The following is a 23,906-nucleotide window of genomic DNA, read 5'->3' as shown; positions in this document are numbered from 1 at the left end:
GCCTACCAACCACACCCACCACCCAATCGGAGTGAGTATGCAAATTAACCCAACCAAGATGGCTGCCACCACAGAGAGCAGGAAGGAGGCTTGGGTTTCCCCGACAATGGAAGAAACCAAGCTTTCCGCACACCCTAGCTGGCCCAGGCCTCCACTCAAGGATACAAAGTTTTAATTTAGAAGATAAATCCCAAGAAAAATGGAGGCAGCCACGGAGCTGGAGAGAGCGACGGAGGAAGCCAACCTTTCCACCTGCTCTGGCCAACCTAGGCCTTCACTCCAAGCTAAAAAGTTTTAATTATAGAAGGTGAATAAACCCCAACAGAAATAGCTGCTGACAGAGCAAGCAGAAGGCTTGGCTTCACTCCAGGCTACAAAGTTTCAATTGTAGAGGATAAACATATCCCAAATACCAGGGCCTCCCCTTGGGTCGCCTGTGGGGGAAGGGGTATGGCTGGCCTGCAAACCACCACAGCCCCTTCGCTCAGGCCACCCCATGCCCCAAGGGAACCCCCACCCTGATCTGGGACACCTTTCAAGGCAAACCAGCCAGCCCCCACCTATGCACCAGGCCTCTATCCTATCTAATAAAAGAGTAATATGCAGATTGACCATCACTCCAACATGCATGATCAAGATGGCTTCCCCCATGTGGTCAAAGGTCCTGCCCCCATGTAGACACAAGATGGCCACCACAATATGGCCAGCAGGGGAGGGCAGTTGGAGGAGACCAGGCCTGTAAGGGAGAGCAGTTAGGGGCAATCAAGCCTGCAGGGGAGGGCAGTTAGGGGTGACCAGGACAGCAGAGGAGGGAAGTTAGGGGCAAACAGGCTGGCAGGGGGCAGTTAGACATCAATCAGGCTGGCAGGGCAGTGGTTGGTGGGTGATCAGTCTTGCAGGCAGAAGTGGTTAGGGGCAATGAGGAAGGCAGGCAGGGGAGCAGTTGGGATTGTAAGAGGGTGCAGTCAGACATTCCTCAAGAGGTCCCAGATTGGAGAGGGTGCAGGCTAGGCTGAGGGACACTTCCCTCCCCCCTCCATGCATGAATTTCATGCACCGGGCCTCTAGTAAGATAACAATAAGTGAAAAAGAGGTGGGGGAAGGACTGCATTTGTTCTTTGGAACAAATATTTGGTGATTTACCTACCCCAGGCTCTAAGCAACCTCCGTTCTTGATGTCAACTCAGATCTCCTCTGGAAAAGCACCCTTATCCAGGAGGCACCCACTCTCAAATTGTCCTATCCCTATCTCCAGAAAATATCAAGCCAGGTAGACCCAAGCCGGAAATCCAACCCTTGACAGGTGCTTTCTGAACCCAGGTCAGCCCATCTGTTCCCTGAGCCATATTCACACTCTCCCACCCCTGAGTGTAAAGGGAGATAGATGGCCAGATCTGCCCGGGCCACACTCAACCCAGTGCCCGGCCCAGTGTGAAGCCCGGTTGTCTCTGATTTCCGATGGCACGCTCCCCGATGAGGATGCTCGGAGCCCTGAGGGCCAGCTGCCTGAATTATTGATGCCTGCATTCACCAGGCACACTGCCCTCTCCCATTCACTGAGGTACGTCCAGCTTCCTGACATCATCAGCCCAGAACTAAGCTACTCGGGTCCAAACTTCTTTGCCTTCTGTGTCGCGAGAATGTTGGAAAGAGCAAAGTCTTTGGGGTCTTACAGACCTGAGCTCAAGTCTCTCCTCTCCCACTGCTGACCTGGACTAGCCAGTTTACCTGTGGGAGGCTTAGTGTAGTCATCTATGAAAGTGGACCAGTCATCCCTTACGAGCGTGATGGGGATCAAAGAAGACACCCACAAAGTTCCCAGTATGGTGCCTGGAAAACACTCGGCAAACAACTCTGCGATTCAAACGTTTACAGCCTGATTCCTTGCCTTTGTCTCCCCTCACCAGGAACCCTTGCTCCAGCCCCTCCTCACCACTTGCTAAGCCTGGACCCAGCTGTGTGATTCTACCATCCGTGCCCTCCATCAATCCATTGCCTCTCAGCTTTAAACCCACTCTTTTTTTGCCAACTCTGTGGTCCTGGCGCTGAGCCTTGTAAAGACTTCTCCTTTGGGTGCTCACCCTCCCTCCCGGGAGCAGGCCTGCCCTCGCCTTTCCCTCTCCCCTTCCCCCTTTCCCCCAGGCACATCCCCTTTAGCTCCCTCTCTCCCAAGCTCCCAGGGCCCTTCCTTTACCTCCATCACTCATTTTCTAAGCCCGTTTTGAAAGGATTAACTTGAAACGCAGGCAGACAGGGCAGGGGCCCAGGGGGAAACAAAGGCAGGTGGGACACACAGGCAGATATCGCTGTTTGAGCAGCCCAATCTCTAAACCAGCCAAGCAGGAGTAACAAAATGTTTCTGAACTCAAAGCCGGAGGCAAGGGGACCCAAGGGAGGGCCTGCAACAATGAGGTGTACGAACTCATAGAAACAGGGAAAGCTCAGCCTAGGGACAGAGAAGAACACACAGACACAGGGAAAGCTCAGCTTAGGGACAGAGAAGAACACACAGACACAGGGAAAGTTCAGCTCAGGGACAGAGAGAGAACACACAGACACAGGGAACGTTCAGGTCTGTGGCTGGGCAAGAACCATGAGGGACTCAGTCAGGTGAGGTGATGACGTGGATACAGAAACAGGCTTGGAGCAAATATCTACCCCTGGACTACCAGGCTTTAACGGACAGCCCATTACTGGGGAGTCTGAATGGGCTTGTAATAATTTCCCACACTTCTGCTTAAATCTTCTGGTCCACGGACTCATTCTTCAGTGTCCTGAGACACGACCCCAGGGAAAAAACCTCAGCTCACCGTTCCATTACCTCTGTAGTTTACCAAATAAATGTTCTCTTTCAGTAAGAAAAAAAATAAAAAAAGGTTTCTCCTTTGCCAGCGGGCACCATAACCTTTCCAGCAGAGTGTCCGAGAGGCCCGGGAGGAGAAGGGATCTTCCCCTCCTGGTTCTAGGTGCTCACTTCCCGGGGTCTGGAAAACGTGCTTTCTTCCCCGCTGCTGGGCTCAACGTTTCGCCAGCGCTAAGTGCCTGCAGGTCTCAGCTTTCTCCAGTTGGTCTGGCACACTTTCTCCGGCTCTTAACTAGGGCAGCAGTGACACAGCCAGGCGCCCCAGACAGCCTGGGCCTGCAACCGAGCCCAGGCCCACACCCCCTCCTCCTCCCTGGGAGCCCCACAGGGCTGTCCGTCTGCAGAGACAGCCACCTGATCTCCATCCTGTGGGACTGTCTGGAAGCACCCTGGCCCAGGCCACACACAGACATGCAGCAGGCTCCAGAGAGGGAGGCCTCTCTAAATTACTATCTCCATTAGCATGTTAAGTAACGTATAACTAAACACTAGCATCTTATAGACTTCCTGTTTCATTTATTTTGTTCATGTTATATGTTGTTTTCCCAACACCACCACCACCACCACCCATTCCACCAAACTAAAAATGCAAGCTTAAAGAGGGCAGGGACAGACATTTGCCTGTATTATTGAAACCGGACAACCAATAGGCACGGGCTTGAGCCGATTAAGCAGAGACAGGATAGAATCATATATGAGCATTTATTCCGATACTGCCGACATAAAGGGAGAGCAGCAGGTCATCCATAGAAATCTGCTCAGCAGCCTTCCATAAGCCAGCTGCTTATATTGGGTAGAAGGACAAAGATTACGTGGGGAAGTAGGGATTACACAGGGATTACAGGTGTGGGGAAGTATGCAATTTGCCCCGGGGAGGGACTCCATTGTTCGGGCAACAAGGTCATTAATCCTTCGATGATATTAGGCAGTTCTTGAATGGGAAGGGACCACATTCCAAGTTGGTTCCCAGGTCCGAGGTTGACTGCAGGTCTAAAGTTGACTCCCAGGTCCCAGGGGTGTACAACTCCCAGTCCGGTTAGAAGGTCCTTTCTTCCATCAGAACAAGGCCATCACAGTTAACACAGCAAGATCAATACTTTCTTATAACTATAGCTAGTTCCCAATATTCTATTTTTCCCCCTAACATTATTCCTTCTCTGTGTCTTCAGAGCCTAGGACAGTACCTGGCACATAATGAATGGGATAATCAGATATTTAAGGAGAGAAGGAACAATGGAATACTGGATGAATGCATGCGTGAGTAAATAAATTTCCAGTTATGAGGTTTAGGATCTTGAGGACAGTCTGCCGACTGAGGAAGTCCGCTGAGGCTGAGAATAGCATCCTCTGGTCTCTCTCAGGATGGATGCCCACCGCAGGAGTCTTAGTGATCCTTTCTTGACCTCGTCCTAGCAAGTTGCTTAGCAACCGGCCGCCGAGCCCCGAGCCCCCGCTAGAGGGCGCTCGGGCGCAGAGACGTGCACGCGTGCGCGGCCCTGGCGGCGCGGGAGGCACGTCACTTCCTGTTTCTTTAGGGGAACGTGGCTTTCCCCGCAGTGCCCATCTCCCTATGCAGAGGCCGGAACTGGAATCGGACCCGGAGCGCAGCTTCGTGATGGACTCAGCCCTCAGCGACCCGCACAACGCCAGCGCCGAGGCCGGCAGCCCGGCCAACGGCACGGCGCGGCCGCCCTCCACGCCCGAGGGCATCGCGCTGGCCTACGGCAGCCTCCTGCTCATGGCGCTGCTGCCCATCTTCTTCGGCGCCCTGCGCTCCGTGCGCTGCGCCCGCGGCAAGGTAGGGGCGGCGGCGAACGGGTGCTCTCCACCCCCACGCGGGAGGCGGCTGGCAGGGGCCCGCCCCGCCCGCCGTGGAAGAGGCAGACACCTCCTTTCCCTGCGCCCGATCCCCCCTCTCCCCACCCTGGCCCACCTCCCGCGATGGCCTTGGGCGCTGCAGCCTCCGGGCCCGACCCGCGATCCGGCGGCTGGCCCTTCCCCCGCATACGGCCTGGGTGCCAGCGCTGTCAGCGGACCCTCGCTCTGATTCCGGTACCAATTGTTCTGGACCAACTAGACCCAGCCCAGCCCAGCCTCTGCTCGGGCTGTTCATCCCTCCTCAGGCAGTCACCCCATCCCGGCTCCGCTTCCACCCGCCCTGTCCCTGGTGGGGCGCTGGTCCTGGGGACTCGTGAGTGGGTACAGTCTCGTGTCATCCTTCTGTCAGGAGCCCTGCCACACCCCATCCCAAGGCATTGTCTGGCATCCAGGCCCAGCCCTGGACTCGGACACCTGTCCAACTGGAATCCGTGGCTTGTAGTGTGCTCTCTCAGGATCTCCAGATCAGGCCCTTGTCCCTGTCTCAAAAAAAAAAAAAAAAAAAAAAATTATTATTATTTTAAAAACCTAGGAGTAGAGCCCCAGCTTACAGTTTTTCACATCACTTTCTGGAACCAATTTCAGTCGGCCAGCCCCTCAGTACCTGGCAACTTGGTGCCTCCCTGTTTAACCAGGTGTAGACACCTTATTTGACTGGGTTCCTCTCCCCGACAGCCAGCTAACCTTGTCCTACCTGAGCCTACCCTGTTTCCCCGAAAATAAGACAGTGTCTTATATTAATTTTTTCTCCCAAAGTTGCGCTAGGTCTTATTTTCAGGGGATGTCTATCTTTCCAGGCGCTAGGTCTTATTTTCGCAGGGTGTCTTATTTTCTGGGAAACATGGTAGATCCTACCTCAAAGTAGCCTTTCTCCTTATGCATCCAAGACAGCCCCTCCATCAAATGGCCCACCTGCTGAGTAACTGTGCTGCCGCTGGCACCCCGAGTGAGACTGGCCGGACCACACCCCTGGCTTTCCTCAGCACCTGTGCCCTTGGATACCAACCACCTCCTCTCTTCCTGCTCCCACCCTTCCCTGAAGTAAGCCCTCTCTCGCCCACCGTACCAATGGCTTCTCGTTTCCTGGCACCCAGTCCCCTCCACAGCCTCCCGCTCTGCAGCTCCCGCTGCTCCTCCCCACCCAAACCTGAAGTGGAACCTGAACGGAAGCTGCCTTTACCCTCAGAGGGCAGGCCCGCAAAGCAACTGCCACTTTTGAAACTGCTCATACCCGCCTTGAAACCACCCAGCTTGAGCAGTGGCTGAGGCCTGCCACCTTACTTCCCCAAGATGCACGGACTCAGCTGCGGGTTCTCTGTGTGGCTGATGCCAAGGGGAAGAGGCAGGAAGGGTGGCCCCATCTACCTTTTTTTTTTCCTTTTTTTTTTTTTATTAAATTATTATCTACGTACATATTTTAACATTGTCCCCCTCCCCCATTTACCTTTAAGCAGAGTTCAGGTGGCCTTCAGCCCCCCCTAACACTGCCTTTTGGCAGACACTTCGGTGCAGGGAGAAGTTCTGAAATAGGCCAGGACCGAGGAGGTGAGGGGCAGCATGTGTACGCTGGGCAGTTTATCTGAGGGGCTCCCAAAACTGAGCAATTCTCGGCAGCTTCTCTGCATAGGGATCACTACTCTCTTCAGAAAACACCTTCCAGGCAACAAAATCTCCCGAACTTCCACCAGTGTCTAGGGTGTGGGGGCGCCGCCGAGATGAGTGGTTCTGAGCCCTGTCACCGGGGTGTCTGGACAAGGGAGGAGTAACTCGCTCTGTGGCTGCACTACAGGTAGAGCTCAGGGTTTGAGGAGAAAGGCTGGGCACACCTGGGGCGGTTTTGTGCTGAGAAGACATTCTAGGAATGAGGAATCCAGGTAAGGGGGGTGCGAAGCACTTGGGAAGGTGGTGTGGCTGGAGCAGAGGGTCAGGCTAGCAGAGAGCTTAGAGGCACTGTCACCTCAAATACCTCCCCCCAGCATCTCCCGCGGGACAGCAGGGGTTGGAAGACAGTGCGTGAAGTTGTAAAGGGCTGACTCGGTAGCCTCCCACCACTAGGATAGTCTAAAGTTTACGAGGCCTTCACCCTCTTTTATTCTCCCCGGAACCGAGTGTGGCAAGCAGGGCCAGGTTTATTACCCCATTGTACGGAGAAAGAAGCTGAGGATCAAAGAAATGGCTTCTCAAGATCACTCTGCCAGATAGTGTCAGAACCAGATGCTGCTAGTCCTGGTCTGGGCCCTCTCCTGATACACAGGTGCCCTAAATACAGAACCCCATGGAGGTGCCCCTACATGATACACACGTGGCATTTTGGCCTAGAGAAAGGACTGGCCTGAGGACTTCCTTTTTCTGCCCTGAGTCATGCTTCCCCGACATTTGGCAGGGAGAGGGGAAAGTCAATATGGGGGATCAAGAGTTTTGATTTCCCATCAGGGTTAAACCCCAAAGCCAGCTGAGAGAGGGCGTGTGAGGACAAAAGTCTCCCTGAGACCAACTTGTCCGTAACAGGCATGGCAGATTAATGACGTGAGGAGGAGGAGAAAGTGGGGCATCCAGGAGGAAGCAGGCATGGGTGCCCACCTGCGTTCCCAGAAAAGAGCAGATCCCAGGCCCAGCAGTAGCTGCACAGCAGGTTCCTCCAGAGGCGCTTAGCCTGTAACTCCGAGGAGCCCCTCAGCCGACTGCCCTGGGCTCCTGCTCTGTGCCAGGCCCTGGGCCGGGTACCAGTGCTGCCAGAACAGAGAAGGCCAAGCCCTGCCCTCCCAGTGCGCACTCACCAAAGACAAACACATGTGCGGCCAGCCAGCTAAATGGAATGCTGCTGTGCCTCTGGAGTTGACAGCAGTTGTCTCTGTGTGGAGGGTAAGGTTCAGCAGGAGGTACAGGAAGAGAGGGAGGCCCCAGAACACAGGGGAGACCGGAGCAGTGTGACATGGGCCCAGTGCAGGGACTTGGATGGGGACAAGAAGATACTTAGGGAGCCTAAAGGCTTTCTGAGGTACTGAATCCTGAAGACAGTGCAACCGTTAATCTTCATAGTTAATCTTCACACGTATTGCACAGTAGCTCTTGGTGGGAGGCGGGGGCCGGGTGGCGGGGGGGGGGGATTCAAACCATGCAGAAATGAAAGGAAAAGGCTTCTCAGTGCCACTCCTTGGAGGTAACCCAGGCTGTTTGGTGTGTAACCTTCCAGAACTTTTTCTGTGTTTATACAAACATATGTGTGTGCCCTTGTGTCTATCCATATGTAAATTTGTTTTTCTAAAAATTAAGATTTATAGGGCATATAATGCTCTGCAACTTAATTGTGTGTGTGCGTGTTTTCTTTAACAATGTCTTGATCATTTTCCTATGTCTGTACACATGGATCTGCCTCATTGTCCTGTGGCAGGGAGAGTGGGTAATAACGCCCATGGTACAGAATTCCAGAAGAACAGAGGGGCGTCAGCCAGTGGCCCGCATTCAACTTGAACAGAATTTATTGGTTTTCCTTGATGGGCTCTGGAAGAGCTTTTGGGTTCATCTGGCCTTGTTTCCGGGCTGCTGCTGTTTTTCAAGCCCTTTGTTGCTCCTTCAGCTTTTAAACCTCCTGGTAAACCCAGCTGCGCAGGGCCTTCTCGGTCGGCCCGCTGCAGTGGGCTTTCCCGGAGGACAGCGGGGTCAGGTGTACTCGATCCCCAGCTCCGTGCGCATCTTCTCAAGGCCTCAGGGGGTCTCGGGGCGGTTTCTGGGCGTCTTTTTCCTCTGAGCAGTGCTCAGCAGCAGATAGCGCTTGTGGGCAGCGTCCTTCAATGTTTCTGCATTTGTTCTTCATAATTGCGGATCCTGACAGGCAGGCTACGCTTCGGGCCTCCCGGGAGCTGGTGTCCTCAGGGTTTGCCACAGCCTTGTTCATCAGTTTTCTTGCTGGCCTTTTTTTGTGTGTGTGTGATTTTGTTATTGTTGCTTGATTTTTAGCTTCTTCCGGTTCACCTTTCCCAAAGACAAGAATTTTTTCTCGACATCAGCCTTCTTGAGTTCGAGGACATTCTGGTAATCTGAGCAGCGTGGAAGGGGCAGGTCGCCTTGGCTGGGCCGGACTAGTTTCTAGATGGCATATCCGCAGGCGACTGGCAGGCAAGACCTTGGGGAGGCGAGGGGAGGACCCTGGGTCAGATGGAAGCAAGCGCACCCTCCACCCAGCACCCAAGGGCTGGGGCCTGGGGCTGAATGGAACTAGCACCCAGCAGGGTGGCTTCTGCCCCCAGCGGGCAGCTGTGCCGGGGCCTTCTCAGTGCAGACCAGGTACATAGGCTGAGAAATGCAAATTCAGAATGAGAAACTCAGGTGGGCCCGGCAGAATGCTTTCACAAGCCCTGCTGGTGCATCCGGTGTGTGAGTGAGAGAACCCTGACTTAGAGTCCCCCGCGGTTCACTGAGGTTGTGTCAGTCCTTTGCTGTCACAAGCCAGGCTGGAATCAATCTCGTACAGTCATTTCACACTTGTCAGTGTATTTGTAGAATAAATTCCTTGAAATGGATTTGCTGGGTCAAAGGCAAAGGGTTTTAACTTTACCTAATTACCCACCAGAGGGGTTAGACCACTTTAGACTCCTACCACCACCATCCTGGATTCCTGTGTAATGACTGCTGAGTGTCCTTTAGCCGGGATGTTCGCACAGGTATGCGATACAATCAGGTCTCAGCTTCAGAAAGCGCTCCTGGCAGGGCAGTCATAGGAGGGAGGGAGAAAGGAAAGAGGCTGGTGAGGTGGTTGGAGGCAAAGGATTGGGGTGAGGGGCTCGTTCAGGAAATGCTTAGGAAGAGTAGGAAGAGTATTGTGGCAGGGTGGGTGAGTGGGCGGCGTAATGAGGAGGGAAGACCCTCGGCCTCCAGCTGGAGCAGCAGTCACAGAATGTCCATGAGTCCCAGCGCGTCTCTAGGGCCTGCTGGAAGCGGGCATCTGTCTCTCCTCACTGCTCTTGCTTCCGCCCTGATAGCTGAACATCCAGCATGTCACTGGAAACTAAAATTATGTCTGCTACGTGTGTCAGCGTCTAGTTATGTTTCACGTGTCAGGAGCTATAGCATTCGCATAGGAGTGTCTGGTCTAAAGCAATCCAAATTGAATTAGGAGAGAATCCTAACAACATTTAGTATTTTTGTAACTATGAGGTGTAACTGTTCTGTTGCCAGGATCTGTTCCTCAGAATGGTCTCAGGCTCCCTGAGCATCTTGTCACAACTTCCCAGCAGAAATTTCTAGATAGGGAAGGGAGAGGGTACCTAGGGAGTGATAGCCAAGAGTTTGGGCTCTGGACCCAGATGGCCCCAGTGTGAATCCTGGCTCTGCTGCTTGCCAGCTCTGTGGCCTCAAAGCAAGTCATTTCACCTCTCTGAGCCTCAGTTTCCTTATCTGTAAAATGGAGCTACTAAGCGTACCTGCTTTGTAGGGGTTTTGTGAGGATGAAGTCGTGTAAAATGCCTAGAACAGTGGTTGGCCCCTAGAAAGCTCTCAGAAAATGTTATCCTTATTGCTGTGACTGTCAGTCGAATTTCAAGTCTCCCGTTCTGACTCAGCGTTACGGCATGGGTTATTTATAACAGTCACCCCCGGAGGAGACCTGATTCCTTTGGATGGTGGAGCATCTGTTCAACCTTGGTTCGTCATCAAATGACATGGAGCCTCTTCCCGCCCTGGATCCTGGGCTGCAATGAAAGGAATGTGTGGAAATGAGCCCTAACCAGAGTCCCCTGGATGCTTTCACCTCAGGGTGCTTGGCCTTCAAGGTCTTGCTTAAGTGGCATTATGTCCGCTCCAGCCACTTCTGATACGCCCGCGCTTCCATGCAGAAGTAGTGTCCGACTGCTTTCTCACCATCCCCTTGTATCTAATATAAAGTATTTAGACGGCTTGAATGACGTGTTCAAGGCTCAGCACTGAATACTTCAAGTGCAAAATCCTAGTCTCTTGACAAGTCATTCTCCAGCTGAGGAGGTGGAGGCTCTGAGACCGTAACTCCCAGGGTCCCGCAGCTGGGGAGGCCGAGCAGGAAGCAGACTGAGCTTTCTGACATCAGAGCTTCTCAGCTATTTGGCACGTGTGCCATGTATCAGACCTGTATACGTGTCTTATTTTGTCATGTGTCACCACGGATGGTGATATTCTGTTATTGCCAAGGTCTTGGCCAACTTGCCTGTGAACTCTGAGGTCAGGAGCCAGTTTGGGGGTGGGGGTGTTGTTGTTGTTTTTTTGAGTGTGTGCACACACTCCTGCTACACAGGAAACGATTGGTGGAGGTACACAGAGCGGGTGAGGAACTTGGCCCAGTCCCCAAGCACACTCCTGCCAAAAGCAGAAACCAAGGGCTGAGAGAGAAGAGGGAGGGAAGATAACCCTGCCTCTCAGTGCCAGTGTCGCTCCCCCCCACCCTCCTCCCAGCAAGGCTGCCAGAGAGGGACTCCCACAGAGCTGCCTCCGGGGCTCCCGGGGAGACTGCTCCTTGTAGCCCTGAGCTGGGCTCTCCGCCATGCCTGTGTGGGGTTGGATGAGGGGGCCTCCCTGATGATCGCAGCTCCTCGTGTTCACAGCACTGTACAGTCTGCCAGGCTCTCACACATCCCACATCTCATCTGGTCTAAGCCCCTCGCCCCTTTCAGAAGTGAGTGACGGATGTGGAAGCGATTTGTCTGTCACCCCGCAGGCCGTTAAGAGAGCAATGACTGCCTTGGCTGTACTTCATCTGCCTGATCGTGCACATGTATGAGTTATAATGTGGGGGAAATTCCCAGAAGTGGAACTGCGTGGTCAAAGGGTATGTGCTTTCGGCAGCTATTGGCCAATGTGCTCTCTACGGGAAGACCTGTCAGTAGTGTGGGTCAGCCGTTTTCCCCACGGCCTCACCAACTCAGTGTACTATCAAACGTGGATTTCGCCACACTGATGATAAAATGGAATCTCGGTGTACTGTAATTTGAGCTTCTCTTATTAAGAGTGAAGATGGCCCTCTCCAGTTTGGCTCTGTAGACTGAAGGGTCCCAGGTTAGATTCCGGTCAAGGGCACATACCTAAGTTACAGGCTCCTCCCCAGCCCTGGCCCTGGTCAGGCTCATGCAGGAGGCAATCAATCAATGTGTTTCTCTCACATTGATGTTTCTCTCTCTCTTTCCCTCTCTCTTCCACTCTCTCTTTAAAAATCAATGGAAAAATATCCTCAGGTGAGGATTAAAAAAAAAAAAAAAAGAGTAAAGATGAACATTTTTCCTGTGATTAAGAACCATTTGTAGTTCCTGATCTGTGGGTCTTCTCTTTGTGTCTTGACCATGTGCAGGTTACAATTTGACAAACCTGCCCAGTGGCCCTCCCCCAGAGGACCAGTTTGTACACAAATGAGTGACATGTAAACATCCCCGTTCACCACCCCTCCATCTCCTAGTGACCATTTCCTGGGCTTCCCGCTCTGCGCCCCGATCTCCTTCGCCCTCTGAGATCTTCCACCGTGATGTGTGAGGGCCTCCCTGGGCCAGATACCTCTCCGGGCAGCTTCCCCTTAGCGTGTTCTGCCCTGTTGGCTTTTCAGAGGCAGCTGTGAGCCAAAATATTAATGAGGCTGCAGCTGAACATGATCCCTCCTCTTAGGGATGCTGGTGCCTTAGTCACAGGATGGGTGTGATGGTGGAATCTCAGGCACCCTGACGAGTGTGGCTCTTGTGGAGAGAACTTCTCTTTGGCATGAGCAGAAGTCTCATCTGGTGTTGCTAGGACCTTCAGTGGCTAGGATATAAAATAGAATTAGGCGTAAAGTGCAGTGAGATTGCCGTTGCGAAGCAGGCTTACCCCAGTGGGGGGATCTGGAGAAGCTTCGTGGCAGGGACACTCACTGGATCCTGGAAGACTGAGGGTTTTGCCTAGCAGAGGGCATGGAGAGCAGGGTGATTCCGAACACTCCTCACTTTGTGTCTTTAATATTCTACGATTGATTCTTTTTCTTCTTCTTTTTTTAAATCAATAAAATTTTTATTTTTACTTATTTATTTTTTTAAAATATATTTTATTGATTTTTTACAGAGAGGAAGAGAGAGGGATAGAGAGCTAGAAACGTCGATGAGAGAGAAACATCGACCAGCTGCCCTTGCACACTCTCTACCGGGGATGTGCCCGCAACCAATGTACATGCCCTTGACAGGAATCAAACCTGGGACCTTTCAGTCCGCAGACCGACACTCTACCACTGAGCCAAACCAGTTTTGGCTGATGAATTTTCATTGGAGAGTCTTTTGGTATGAATTCTACAGAGCTGTTTAATTCCTGTGTTGCACTATTACTCCATTTCCAGTTTTTCCATATTTATAATACTGAAATTATTTTTATTGCATTCAGTTCTTTTTCATGTAAACATTTATCTTCTGTCAGCTCTTTACCCAGATCACATTCTTGCCAACTACAGCATCTGCCATTGTAAATTTAGTTGTGGCTTTCACTCTTACCAGATTCAGTTTTCCCAAATTTCTTTTTTAATATATTTTATTTTATTGACTTTTCACAGAGAGGAAGGGAGAGGGACAGAGAGCCAGAAACATCGATGAGAGAGAATCATTGACCAACCTCCTCCTGCACACCCCCCACTGGGGATGTGCCCGCAACCAAGGTACATGTCCTTGACCGGAATCGAACTTGAGACCTTTCAGTCCGCAGGCCGACACTCCATCCACTGAGCCAAACCGGTTTCGGCGGTTTTCCCAAATTTCTTAAGTTTTAAGTGTTGTCAAGATTGGCTTCTCACCCTGGCTGGTTTGGCTCAGTCATAGAGCGTCAGCTCGCTGACTGAAGGGTCCTGGGTTCCATTCGGTCAAGAGCACGTTCCTCGGTTGCAGGCTCCTGTCCCACTCAGAGCTCAAGCAGGAAGCAACCAACCTATGTCTCTCTCACATCGATGTTTCTCTCTGGCTCTCCTCCTCCCTTCCATTCATTCTCTCTAAGAATAATCAATGGGAAAATATCCCCAGTGAGGATCACCACACACACACACAAAAAAGATGCTTCTCACTGTTGGTGCCTTCCCATGTGTGAGTCCAGCCATTGTCCGTTTTGTTGGTTGTTGGTTTATTTCCACTCTACCTGCTGGATAAGAGATGAATCATATTTACCTCTTAGCTAATCCATAAGAAAATTGGAAATCATTCTCATGAGTTCTAGAACAGGTCTGTTGTCACCAGTTTCCAAGGTTTTTGGTTTTTGTTGTTTTTCAGTTCCTATTGGCTGTCTCTGCCATAGATCTTCTCCCCAGATAAACTACATGTTGCACGGGTCCTCCCTGGGCTTTCCCTGTCAGGGTTCAGATTTCCTCACTGGCAGATAGTGTCATCAGAGCATCTTTCCCCGAGAGCCTGGGCAGCACCCCTGGCCGAGGGAACGGCCTTAACAAAGCCTGGAGCTAAGAAAACACGGGCTCCTGCAGCACCTGATTGGGGGGGGGGGGGGGGGGGCAGGAGGAGGAAGGAGGTTAATGAGCTCCTGGGGCATCAGCTCCTCCCAGGGCCCAGCGCTGGAGGCAGGACCAGCCCTGCTCAGGGGCCCTCTGTTCTCTCCTCCAGAACGCCTCGGACATGCCCGAGACCATCACCAGCCGGGACGCCGCCCGCTTCCCCATCATCGCCAGCTGCACGCTCCTGGGGCTCTACCTCTTCTTCAAAGTAAGTCTTTGCCACCTGCTGTGTCATTTGGTTTCAGTCACTTTACGTCCTTTTGTTTTATTTTTTCCATCCCAGGAGACATGCATGTCCATTTATAGAAAATGAAGAGCAGGAAAAAATCCTTACATTCACCCCTAGACCCACTTCCCAGAGACAGCCACATTGTTTGGGACTGTTTCCCACCAACCTTGACTTCTTTTCTGCGTGAAGCTTTTTGGTTTTTTTTGCATGATACCCATTAGGTTTCACAGTGCTATTTATGTTGGGATGGGATATAGCTTGTGTCTCAGACATACCTCTACCTCTACTAATTGCTTTTTTTTTTTTTTTTTAATTTATCAAGGTTTATTTTCCTAATAAAAGTTACACAGGCTCAGTGTTGAAAACCTGGAAAACACAGAAAAGTAAAAAGGGAAAAACATCAGTCATCCAAAACCCCTCCTCCAGAGACAGTCCCAGAGTCCCTTTTGAGGTGTGCCTTCCACTGTTTCTCCCGTGCATGGCTTTGCCGGAACTGTGCCCATGGGGTGTATTCAGTTTCGTAGCTGCTTTTTTCACTTCCCGTTAACATCGTAGGCATTTCCTCGTGTTACTGCAAACTCTCCTTAAACTATATTTAATATAACTCATTTCCTAATTATAAAAGTAATATAAGTAGAAAACTTAAAGAAAAGGAAGGGAAAATATCAAGAGAAATACACAAATGTAATCCCTTTTGACATTTTAGCCTGTCTCCTTTCAGGCTTCTGATAAGCATATTTTTTAATAGTACATCACAAGCACTTTTTGCCTGATCAGTGAGAATTCCTCAAGGACAACCTTTAACTTACAATTTCAAAGTACCATGTCTACGGTTAAAAACCTTTTTCAATCTAAGAGAAGGTGTAAATGAGCCATAATCCTCTCCTCAATATAGTTTCTTATGAACCTTCACATAAAAGATTGTATAGCTCTATATTTATGTTAAAATTTAAAAACAAATATGTTTCAAACATTATACAATTTTTATCATGGAGATATTTTTGTGTCAAGACAATTAAATCTGCCTCGTTCTTTGTAACAGCTGCTTGTGGTTGTGTTTTGTGGTGTTCCTGAGGGGCGCTGAGTGCTGGGCATCCCTGCAGTGCCGCCAGGAACACCTTCACGCACTTATCCTGGCACATGCGTGTATTGACAAGGGTGTCTGCAGTAGGATTACCAGCTCAAATAGCGTCTCTGTTTGTAATTTGGACAGATAGTGCCACATCCACCCAAAGAGGTGGTACCATTTTTACGTTCCCTCCAACAGTCCCAAGCGTGCTGGCTTTCCTGTACCCTCACCTGCATTGGGCTGCAGCCAGAGTCTTGATTTTACCAGTAAAAATGGAATTGCTGAAGCCTGTTTCCTGGTCCATTGCTCCCACATTTTTGGATCAGAACTACTGTTTTTAAGGGTTTTAGAATATCTTCTCCCCTCCCCCAAGCCTGCTCACCATGGTTGACTTGTATCATCCCCCTCACTTTAAACAGAAAAAATCATTTGGATTTTTACTCTTACCAATAAATAAGAGTGAATTGAGTAACAATAGGTATTTATCCATTTTTGTATTTGTTTTTTATGTTGTTGTTTTTTGTTTTGTTTTTTTCCTGGACCTCAGGTGAAGCATTTATCAAATGCTTTGTGTCATAGCACAATAGCGTCGATTCATGCCAGGTCTCCCTCTTGGCCCCCTCGCCCAGTTTCCCATGTACCCCTGGTGCCCACCACCATTTCCCACCTCCATTTCTCTTTCTGCCGGAGGTGCTGCTCTAATGGTTTGATTTGTGTCCTTAGATGTGTGTCTCCTCGTAAAAAACATGGTGTTGGTGCCTCGGTGTGTATTGATGGTCTGGTTTCCATAGAGGTGGTGCAATACACTGCCTGTGTACATCCTTTCGCTTTCCCCTGTCCCTTTGAGATCTCTCTGGGGCTCTGTGTACATTTAGCCCGTTGCCGCTGACCTTGCTTTTAGCAGGTACCTCTCAGGTCTCTGATGTGCTAAGTGCCAGGAATACACCGCCAGGGCCTTGCCTAAGACCTTCTAGTTTTTAGTCCTTAGGGTTCCTTCCTTAGGCAGGTTCCCAGGAAGGGGTTCTGGCAGCAGAGGTGTGCGCATTTTTATTTCAGGCACTGCATTCGATTGCTTGTTGGTCATCCTGTCCTCCCCTGGCAGGCAAGCCCTGGCCGGCCTGTGCCAGAGGACTCAGTCCACCTCTCCCCCGCGTCTCAACGTCCACGTCGACATTTCTGACAGGCGGCTGCCTGGACACAGCCACCAGCCTCCTCCCGAGCTCCGGGCTGACGGCTGGCTGGTTGGTCTGTTTAACAGTGGCTGTCTCTCTGCCCCTTTGCTGCTCTCCTGATTGTGGCACTGGAGTTTGTAACATTTCTCAAATCATAAAATTTTTTTTAATATATTTTATTGATTTTTTTACAGAGAGGAAGAGAGAGGGATAGAGAGTTAGAAACATCGATGAGCGAGAATCATCGATCAGCTGCCTCTTGCACACCCTCTACTGGGGATGTGCCCACAACCACGGTACATGCCCTTGACTGGAATCGAACCCGGGACCTTTCAGTCCTCAGGCCGACGCTCTATCCATTGAGCCAAACCAGTTTCAGCTCAAGTCATAAAATTTACTTGATCCTATCTCATCCAAAACTGGTTGCTTTGAGGCAGCTCATGAAAATTAAACTTTCTGGCAGCCAGCGCACAAAGAAAGCAAGGCTTGGTGCACCTTTCCTAGTCCATGCGATCAGGCCAACCAGAAGCTCAAAGGTGCAGCCAGGGAGACATTTTCCATTGAAAGAGTATATTTCAATGTGAGAGGTACACCACATCGCCAAGTAAAACAGAATCCACGTGTCTGTGTTCATAGGTCTTTTCCTCACAGCGTTCACAATGTAGGACACGGACTTGCCCATCCATCCACTCATCCTGTAAACATTGACAGCGCCGGCTACACGCCAGGCCCTGTGCTAGGTGCCGGGGACACCAGAGTGAGAAAAACCTGCAACCCATCCCTGCCCTCGAGGAGTTTCTTGTCCAGTGGCGGAGACAGACACTCATACGTGATCACATGGGTAAACGTATGAGTGTCTGTGAAGACAAGGTCTGTAGCACCAGGGAAGCACAGGACCGTCCTGGAGTGAACCCTGCTCCTGCCCAGCCCCTCCATATTAGACAGCAGCCCCCCAAACACATCGCCACTCAGCCAAAACCACTGCTTCTCAGCCTCATAGCCAGCCCCTCAGCCAAACACATCTGCATCTGACCACTGCTGCTCATGTCCCTCCATCCACCCAGGGCACCATCCTCCCTCCGCGGGATAATGCAGTGCCCTCCTCCCGGGCTCTGCTTCCACTTTTATGCTGTAGATTGTCTACTCACGGCAGCAGAGGGATCCTCCCAGGCCCTCACAGCATAGCCCTCCGACCCCAGCCTGCTACCCAGGTGAATCCACAGCCCGAAGACCGTGTCTCCCTCCTGCCTCCCCAGCCTTGTCCCCTGACAACCTCCCCTTGCTCTCAGCTCCAGCCTCAGGCCCTCGCTGTTCCTGCACACACAAGCATGGTCCCACCTCAGGACCTTTGCACTTACCCTCCTTCTACCTCGAATGCTCTTCCCCCAAATATCCTCACAGCTGTTCCCGTCATTAAGGGTTCTATCCCAAAAGAAGTGAGTGGATGTGAGGGCGATCTGGCTGCAACATCTGTCACCCCATTGATCGCCAGGGTTGATTCGGCTGATCTGGCTGGCTAGGCGGGTGTCCCCCTCCTCCCTCACCGATCCATGTGCGTCCCTCCCGAAGCTGCGCGCTCGGTCGAAGAGGACGGCTTTCCCCCAAGAGGAGAGGACCGGTCTTCGGTCAAGGGTATACGAGTAGCTGCGCTCCCCTGCTAGAATCTCCAAACAAGCTCTCAAGGTCCAAAAGAAGTGAGTGTTGTCCTGTTAGGGGGGCTTTCCCTGGCCTCCCGTCTAAACACCAGCTCTCCCCGCTTCTCTCTCCATCTGCTCGCCCTGCCAGCTTTTCTTCCTGGCTCCCAGCTCCGCCTGACGTTGGAGTGCACGTGGGTTTCTGTTGAGCTTCCTCCCTCGCTGGCACGTGAACTCCATGAGGCAGGGACTTCTCTGCCGCATTCCTCGCCGAACCCCCGTGGTTAGCGTGATGCCCTGCGCGTAGGAGGCAGCAAACGTGAGCTGAATCAGGGAGGAATTTCCTCGCCATGCCAAGGAAAGCTGCTCTGAGCTGAGAGCAGAATGGCGAGTGCCGTTGGCCTCGGTGAAAGGAGGGAGCATCCGGGCGGCGTGTAGAGCAGGAGCGGGCGTGGTGCGGCTGCAGCAGAGCAGCCTGCCATGGTCACCGTGAGGCCTGAGGCCACGGTGCGGATGGAGGCGCTGGGCTGTGAGAGCCAGGGGAAGCTGCTGAGAGGCCGTCAGCAGGGAGCTGCGTGATCAGATGGGCAGGCACAACAGATTCCAGAACAGCCCCGCTTGGGAGAGCCCAGCGTCCCTGAGGCCCACACGGCAGCCCATTATTGCCTCCCTAATAGTTAGACCTTCCCGGTAACAAATTCGAAAGACGATGCCGTGAGTAGGGCAGAACTTGGCAGAGCCTTCCCAAAGTCTAGGATGAGCACGTGACGGTGACTTTGGGGCTCTGTGAGAGAGAAGCTTCTCGGGGTTACTAACACCATGAGACCAGAAGCAGCTGTCAGCGCTGGCCGCCATGGCTCCGGCATCACCATGGAGCAGCTGTCCCCGGGGGTGTGATGGGGAATGCGGGGCAGGTGACTCGTACGAGCGTCTCAGGGCCGTGGAGAAGGAAGCTGGAGGGTACCTCCTTAGGTCCAGCCTGCCTTCTTGGGACTCTGAGCCTCAGATTCCCTCCCCCACGATTCCTCTGCAGACACAACCTAGTGTCTCCAGGTAGAGGGGCCGCCAAGTGCAAACCCACAGGCTGCGTTGGAGGTGCATCTGGTGGTCCCCTCTTTCTCCCCATGGCCACAGAAACTGCACGGTCCCCCACGCTGTCAGACTCTCCCCGATGCCGTGCCCAACTCCAGAGGGGCGTGACCAGCCTCCAGAAGAGAAGTGCCGACTCCGGTTTCCTGCCAGCCGCCGGCAACCCTGACTTTCTGTTTCTCTTTGTATTTCCGCCTCAGATATTCTCCCAGGAGTACATCAACCTCTTGCTGTCCATGTATTTCTTCGTGCTTGGAATCCTGGCCCTGTCCCACACCATCAGGTCAGAAGGCATCTCTGCAGCCTTTGGAGCGTCTTTTTCAGGAGCCAGTACAGGCTCCTGGATGAGAACTTGACCTTTGGCACCATTCGGAGCCAGGTTTGAATCCTGGCTGAGAGACCCAAGGGAATCTTGCCCCGTGTGTCCCCGTGGGAGACCTAGGACAAGAATCCTGACCTCTCTGGGCCACAGTTTCCTCAAGGGAGTGATGAGAGTGCCCCCGGCCGCGGGAAAGTAGTATTTGTGGGCAGTGATGTCATGTTACTATCACAGTCCTGAGCCGGGGAATACAGTGGCCCTGCCAGCTGTGCGAGCCCGCCGCGCCAGGCACCATGCAGGGCGCCTCCCGCGTGACCTTATTTCACGAGGAAGGCGGCGAGTGAGAAGGTAGGAGCACAGGCTCTGGAATTTGACTGCCTGGCTTTGAATCCAGACTCTGCCACTTAATATCCCTGTGACTTTGGGCAAGTTACTTCCTCTCTCCGGCCTCCATTCCCTCACCTGAATGTGCAGGGAAATACTAGCACCCTTCCTCATGGTCGCGTGGAAAGCTTTTATCACAGGATCTGCCACCGAGCACTTCCTGTGCTCAGTAACTGCTGAACCTTATTATTATTGCGCTGACCTGCCAATACGGTTAGCTTTTGCTTTTAATCCTGTGTTAATTTGGAAATTAAAGCGCAAAAAGGTTAACCAAGAGGCTAAGACCACACAGCTGATAAGCAGCAGAGCCAAGACTCAGAGCCAGGTCTGTGTGGCCCCAGAGCCCGTCCTTTCCCCACTGTCACCTGCTGAGATGGCCACACGCTGGCGTCAGTTCATGGTGATGAAGGACCTGGGCAGTGATCCGCAGGGGGCGCTGCTGCTGGCGTTTGGGACGTGCCAGTTCTCTGTGCATTGTAAACATTTGGCCGTCCTCGCCCTCTTACCAAATGGGAGTGTGCCCCCAGCCCAACCACAAGAGCGCCCCCATCTGTTTCCATCTGGCCCCTGGGAGTGGGAGTGTCTCAGGCTGAGAACCACTGATAGACCATGAGGTGGGCAGCCGGACAGGGAAAGTTTCCAAAAGGAAGGAATGCAACTGGAACTGGGCTTGGAAGGTAGGAAACCTGGCAGAGGTGTGAAGGAGGGAGAGGCCAGGAGCTGCAAGGTCTTTGCATGGTGAGGGGGCAGTCAGAACCTTCCCAGAGCAGTCGGAGAGAATCTAGAAAAAAGGGATCTGCTCACAAGGACGTTGAAAGCCAAGGTGAGTTTGGCCTCATTCCTCCAGGCACGTTGTGGGCAGAAGAGTGTCAGTCAAGGGTGTGAGCTCAAGAGGCAGATGGCCTGGCTCTGCAGGCTCCATGATCTGTGTAAGCTACTCCAGCTCTCGGAGCACCAGCTTTTTCTCCTGTAAGATGGAGATCCTCCTGGTAGGGGCGTGGGAGAGATGTAGCATGTTACAAATATGTAACATGCCTAGAGCACAGTGCCAAGCCCACCATTAATCAACTGCTGGCCCAAGATCATAGCTGGGACTTGAACTCTGGTCTTTTTCTTTCTTCTTTTTCTTTTTTCTTTTTTCTTTTTCTCATTGATTTTAAAGAGAGAGGAAGGGAAAGGGAGAGAGAGAAACACCATTGTAAGAAAAATTGGTTGCCTCCCACACACACACCTCAACCGGTATGGAACCTGAAACCTGGGTATGTGCTCTGGGAGGGAATCAAACCAGTGACCTTTCGGTACACAGGACAATGCTCCTCCAATTGAGCCACACTGGCAGGTGCTTGAACTCGGGTCTTCTGAGTTCAGTGTTGTTCAACTACGCCTACCTTCATCCACAGAATCTTGTTTAGGCACCTGGGGAGGATTCTCCTCCAGCCCCCATCCTACAGAATCAAAGGCACCTCTACAATTTGACCCTCGCAAGATAGTGGCAAACCCAATTATTCTTCCTCAAAGACAGACTCTCCCTTCCTGATAGACCATGAGTGGGTGGGGTCCAGGAAGTCACTTCCAGACACTGGGGCCCATGCTGATTAGCATCTTACCCCACTCCAAACCCCTTTCCAGTTCCAGTTCTCACCAATCCCACCCCTGCATCTTTGAATAGCTTGAAACCCACAGCCCAACCACCATCACAGAGGGAGAGAACACAACATATTTTGAAAGCCACTGGTAGGCCATGTGCTGAGGCATTGATTATTTCACTTTTATTTCAATAACCCTGCAAGAGAGCTCCATCCAACTGCCCAAACACAGTATTTTGAACCTGTATTATTTTTTTTCAATGATATTTCCCTTTGGAACAATAACTGAGGAAAATTGTCCCAAATTAGTCCTGGATTATTTTAAGAACAGTTATCTACCTGCCTTTTAATGAATTCATAATTTTTACTGATAAAAAAATTATCAACAGAAAATAGAACCAACAGCAGCTAAAACCGCACATGGTAAAATTTGTGAGTGACTGAAAATTACCAGGAGAACCATTTTCTTGCCCGGCCAGTGTGGTCCAGTGGTTGAGCGTTGGCCCATTAACCAGGAGGTCGTGGTTGGACTCCTGGTCAGGGCAGATGCCCGGATTGCGGGCTTAATCCTCAGTGGGAGGTTTGCAGGAGGCAGCCTATCGATGTTTCTTTCTCATCATTGTTTCTGTCTCTCTATCCCTCTCTCTTCACCTCTCTAAAATCAATCAATTTATAAAGAAGAATCATTTTCTTGATAAAATTTAGAGCACAAAGTATGACCTGGGAAGATTAGAATTTATGAAAACAATGAAGCCCTGGCTGGGAGGCTCAGTTGATGGAAGCATCATCCTGATGTGCCAGGGTTGCGGGTTTGATCCCCAATTGGGGCGCATGCAGGAGTCAGCCAGTGAATTCAAGGATGGGTGGAACAACAACTCGGTATTTTCCTCTCTCCTTTCCTCTCTCTCTAAAATCAATTTTTTAAAAAATTTTTTAAAGACCTGTGGTTTTTTTATTTCAGAGAAAGGGAAATAGAAACATAAGTGATTAGAGAGAATCATCCATCAGCTGCCTTCTGCACACCCCCTACTGGGGTTCGAATCTGAAACCTGGACATGTGCACTGACCAAGAATTGAACCATGACCTCCTCGTTCATGGGTCGACACTCAATCACAGAGTAACACTGGCCAGGCCAAAAAAAAAATTATTAATAAAATAACAATGGATAGCCATGGGCAGAAGAGGTGTTCTCACTATATAGGGCCAAAGCTATTCTCTCAAAAATGTGATGTGGATCAGAAACTGGGATGGATGAAAGGGGAAGAGAGAGCTTAAAGAGGGGGTCGGCCAGCCACCCCTCCAGTGGCCAGTGGCCTCCTGAGGATCGGCAGCGAGACCTGCTGAAAGGCTGTAAGCCCTGAGCCCGAGCCGGGTCGGCCCAGCTTGTGAGATTCCCTCCACCTCCACCACCATTTCCTGGCCGACCTCGATGTCTGTGGGAAGAAACCCCAGGTTCGGGTTTGGGGGAAGGCAGGGCCTGCAGCCTGCCTTTACCTTGCACAATCACCGAGACTTGAGCCCATGCCAAAATCCTCTCTGCCAGGGAACCTGACTTATTTGTACCACCTGTGAGTTCACTCCCCCCCCCCCAGCTCACCTTTAGAGGAGAAAAGGAGGCAGAAAGCCACACTGTGCCACTCTAGGAACAGGAGGCCATGTCACCAGTGCTCTCCACCCCCAGGGGAGAGGGCAGCAGGATGTGGTTTCCCAGCAGGAAGCAGTGACCTTTAGCTTTGACGTGAGCCATCGAGGACCAGAAAAAAAAACCCGCCTCAAACAATAGTCTGCATTTGGAGGCCTCTGAGCAAGCATTTGCCAGCAGCCTCCTGGCACCAGGCGACTCTCAGGAAGATATTGGAGTGTTCCCAGTGAGGAAACGGTGGCACAGAGCAATTAAGTAACTTGCCCAAGGTCACACAGCTAATAAGTGGCAGAGCTGGGATTTGAACCCAGGAAGTCTGCCTCCAGAGTCCATGTTCCTAATTGCTGGTTGAGAAGGCAAGCATCAAGCTTCTCAGGAAGAGGCCAGACTGGAGTGAAGGGCTTAGTTCCTTGGGCCTTCTCTCTGCCTCCGCACATACACTCAGGCTTTAGACTTTCCCAAAAGTGACTCAGCAAGCTGAGCTGCATCATCCTCAGTCACCCCAGCTTCCGCCTCCACCTCCTCAGAGCCCGCTGTGGAAGCCACTCCCGATTCCGGCTGGGGCTGCCACATCTCA

At 51.7% G+C, this 23,906-nt stretch overlaps 1 protein-coding gene across 3 annotated transcripts in view; it reads left to right on the top strand.

The window, feature by feature from the left end:
• The first annotated feature begins 4,375 nt into the window (after window positions 1-4,375).
• HM13 (histocompatibility minor 13) overlaps window positions 4,376-23,906 on the top strand; it is a 37,798-nt gene continuing 18,267 nt past the window's right edge. For 2 of the 3 annotated variants that reach the window (XR_004984372.2, XM_036418472.2), the window contains exons 1-3: window positions 4,376-4,661; window positions 14,314-14,412; window positions 19,598-19,680. Coding sequence is in view for 2 of the 3 variants with exons in the window: in XM_036418472.2 (XP_036274365.1) it covers window positions 4,434-4,661; window positions 14,314-14,412; window positions 19,598-19,680 (410 nt within the window). In the remaining variant the exon portion in view is untranslated. The remainder of the gene's footprint in view (window positions 4,662-14,313; window positions 14,413-19,597; window positions 19,681-23,906) is intronic. The other variant, XM_036418473.2, reaches the window with a different exon arrangement.

Source organism: Pipistrellus kuhlii, unplaced genomic scaffold, assembly GCF_014108245.1.
Source record: "Pipistrellus kuhlii isolate mPipKuh1 unplaced genomic scaffold, mPipKuh1.p scaffold_m20_p_6, whole genome shotgun sequence".
Lineage (NCBI taxonomy): Eukaryota > Metazoa > Chordata > Mammalia > Chiroptera > Vespertilionidae > Pipistrellus > Pipistrellus kuhlii.
The sequence above is the reverse complement of the archived record's forward strand: the minus strand, read 5'-3'. Positions and strand labels throughout refer to the sequence as shown.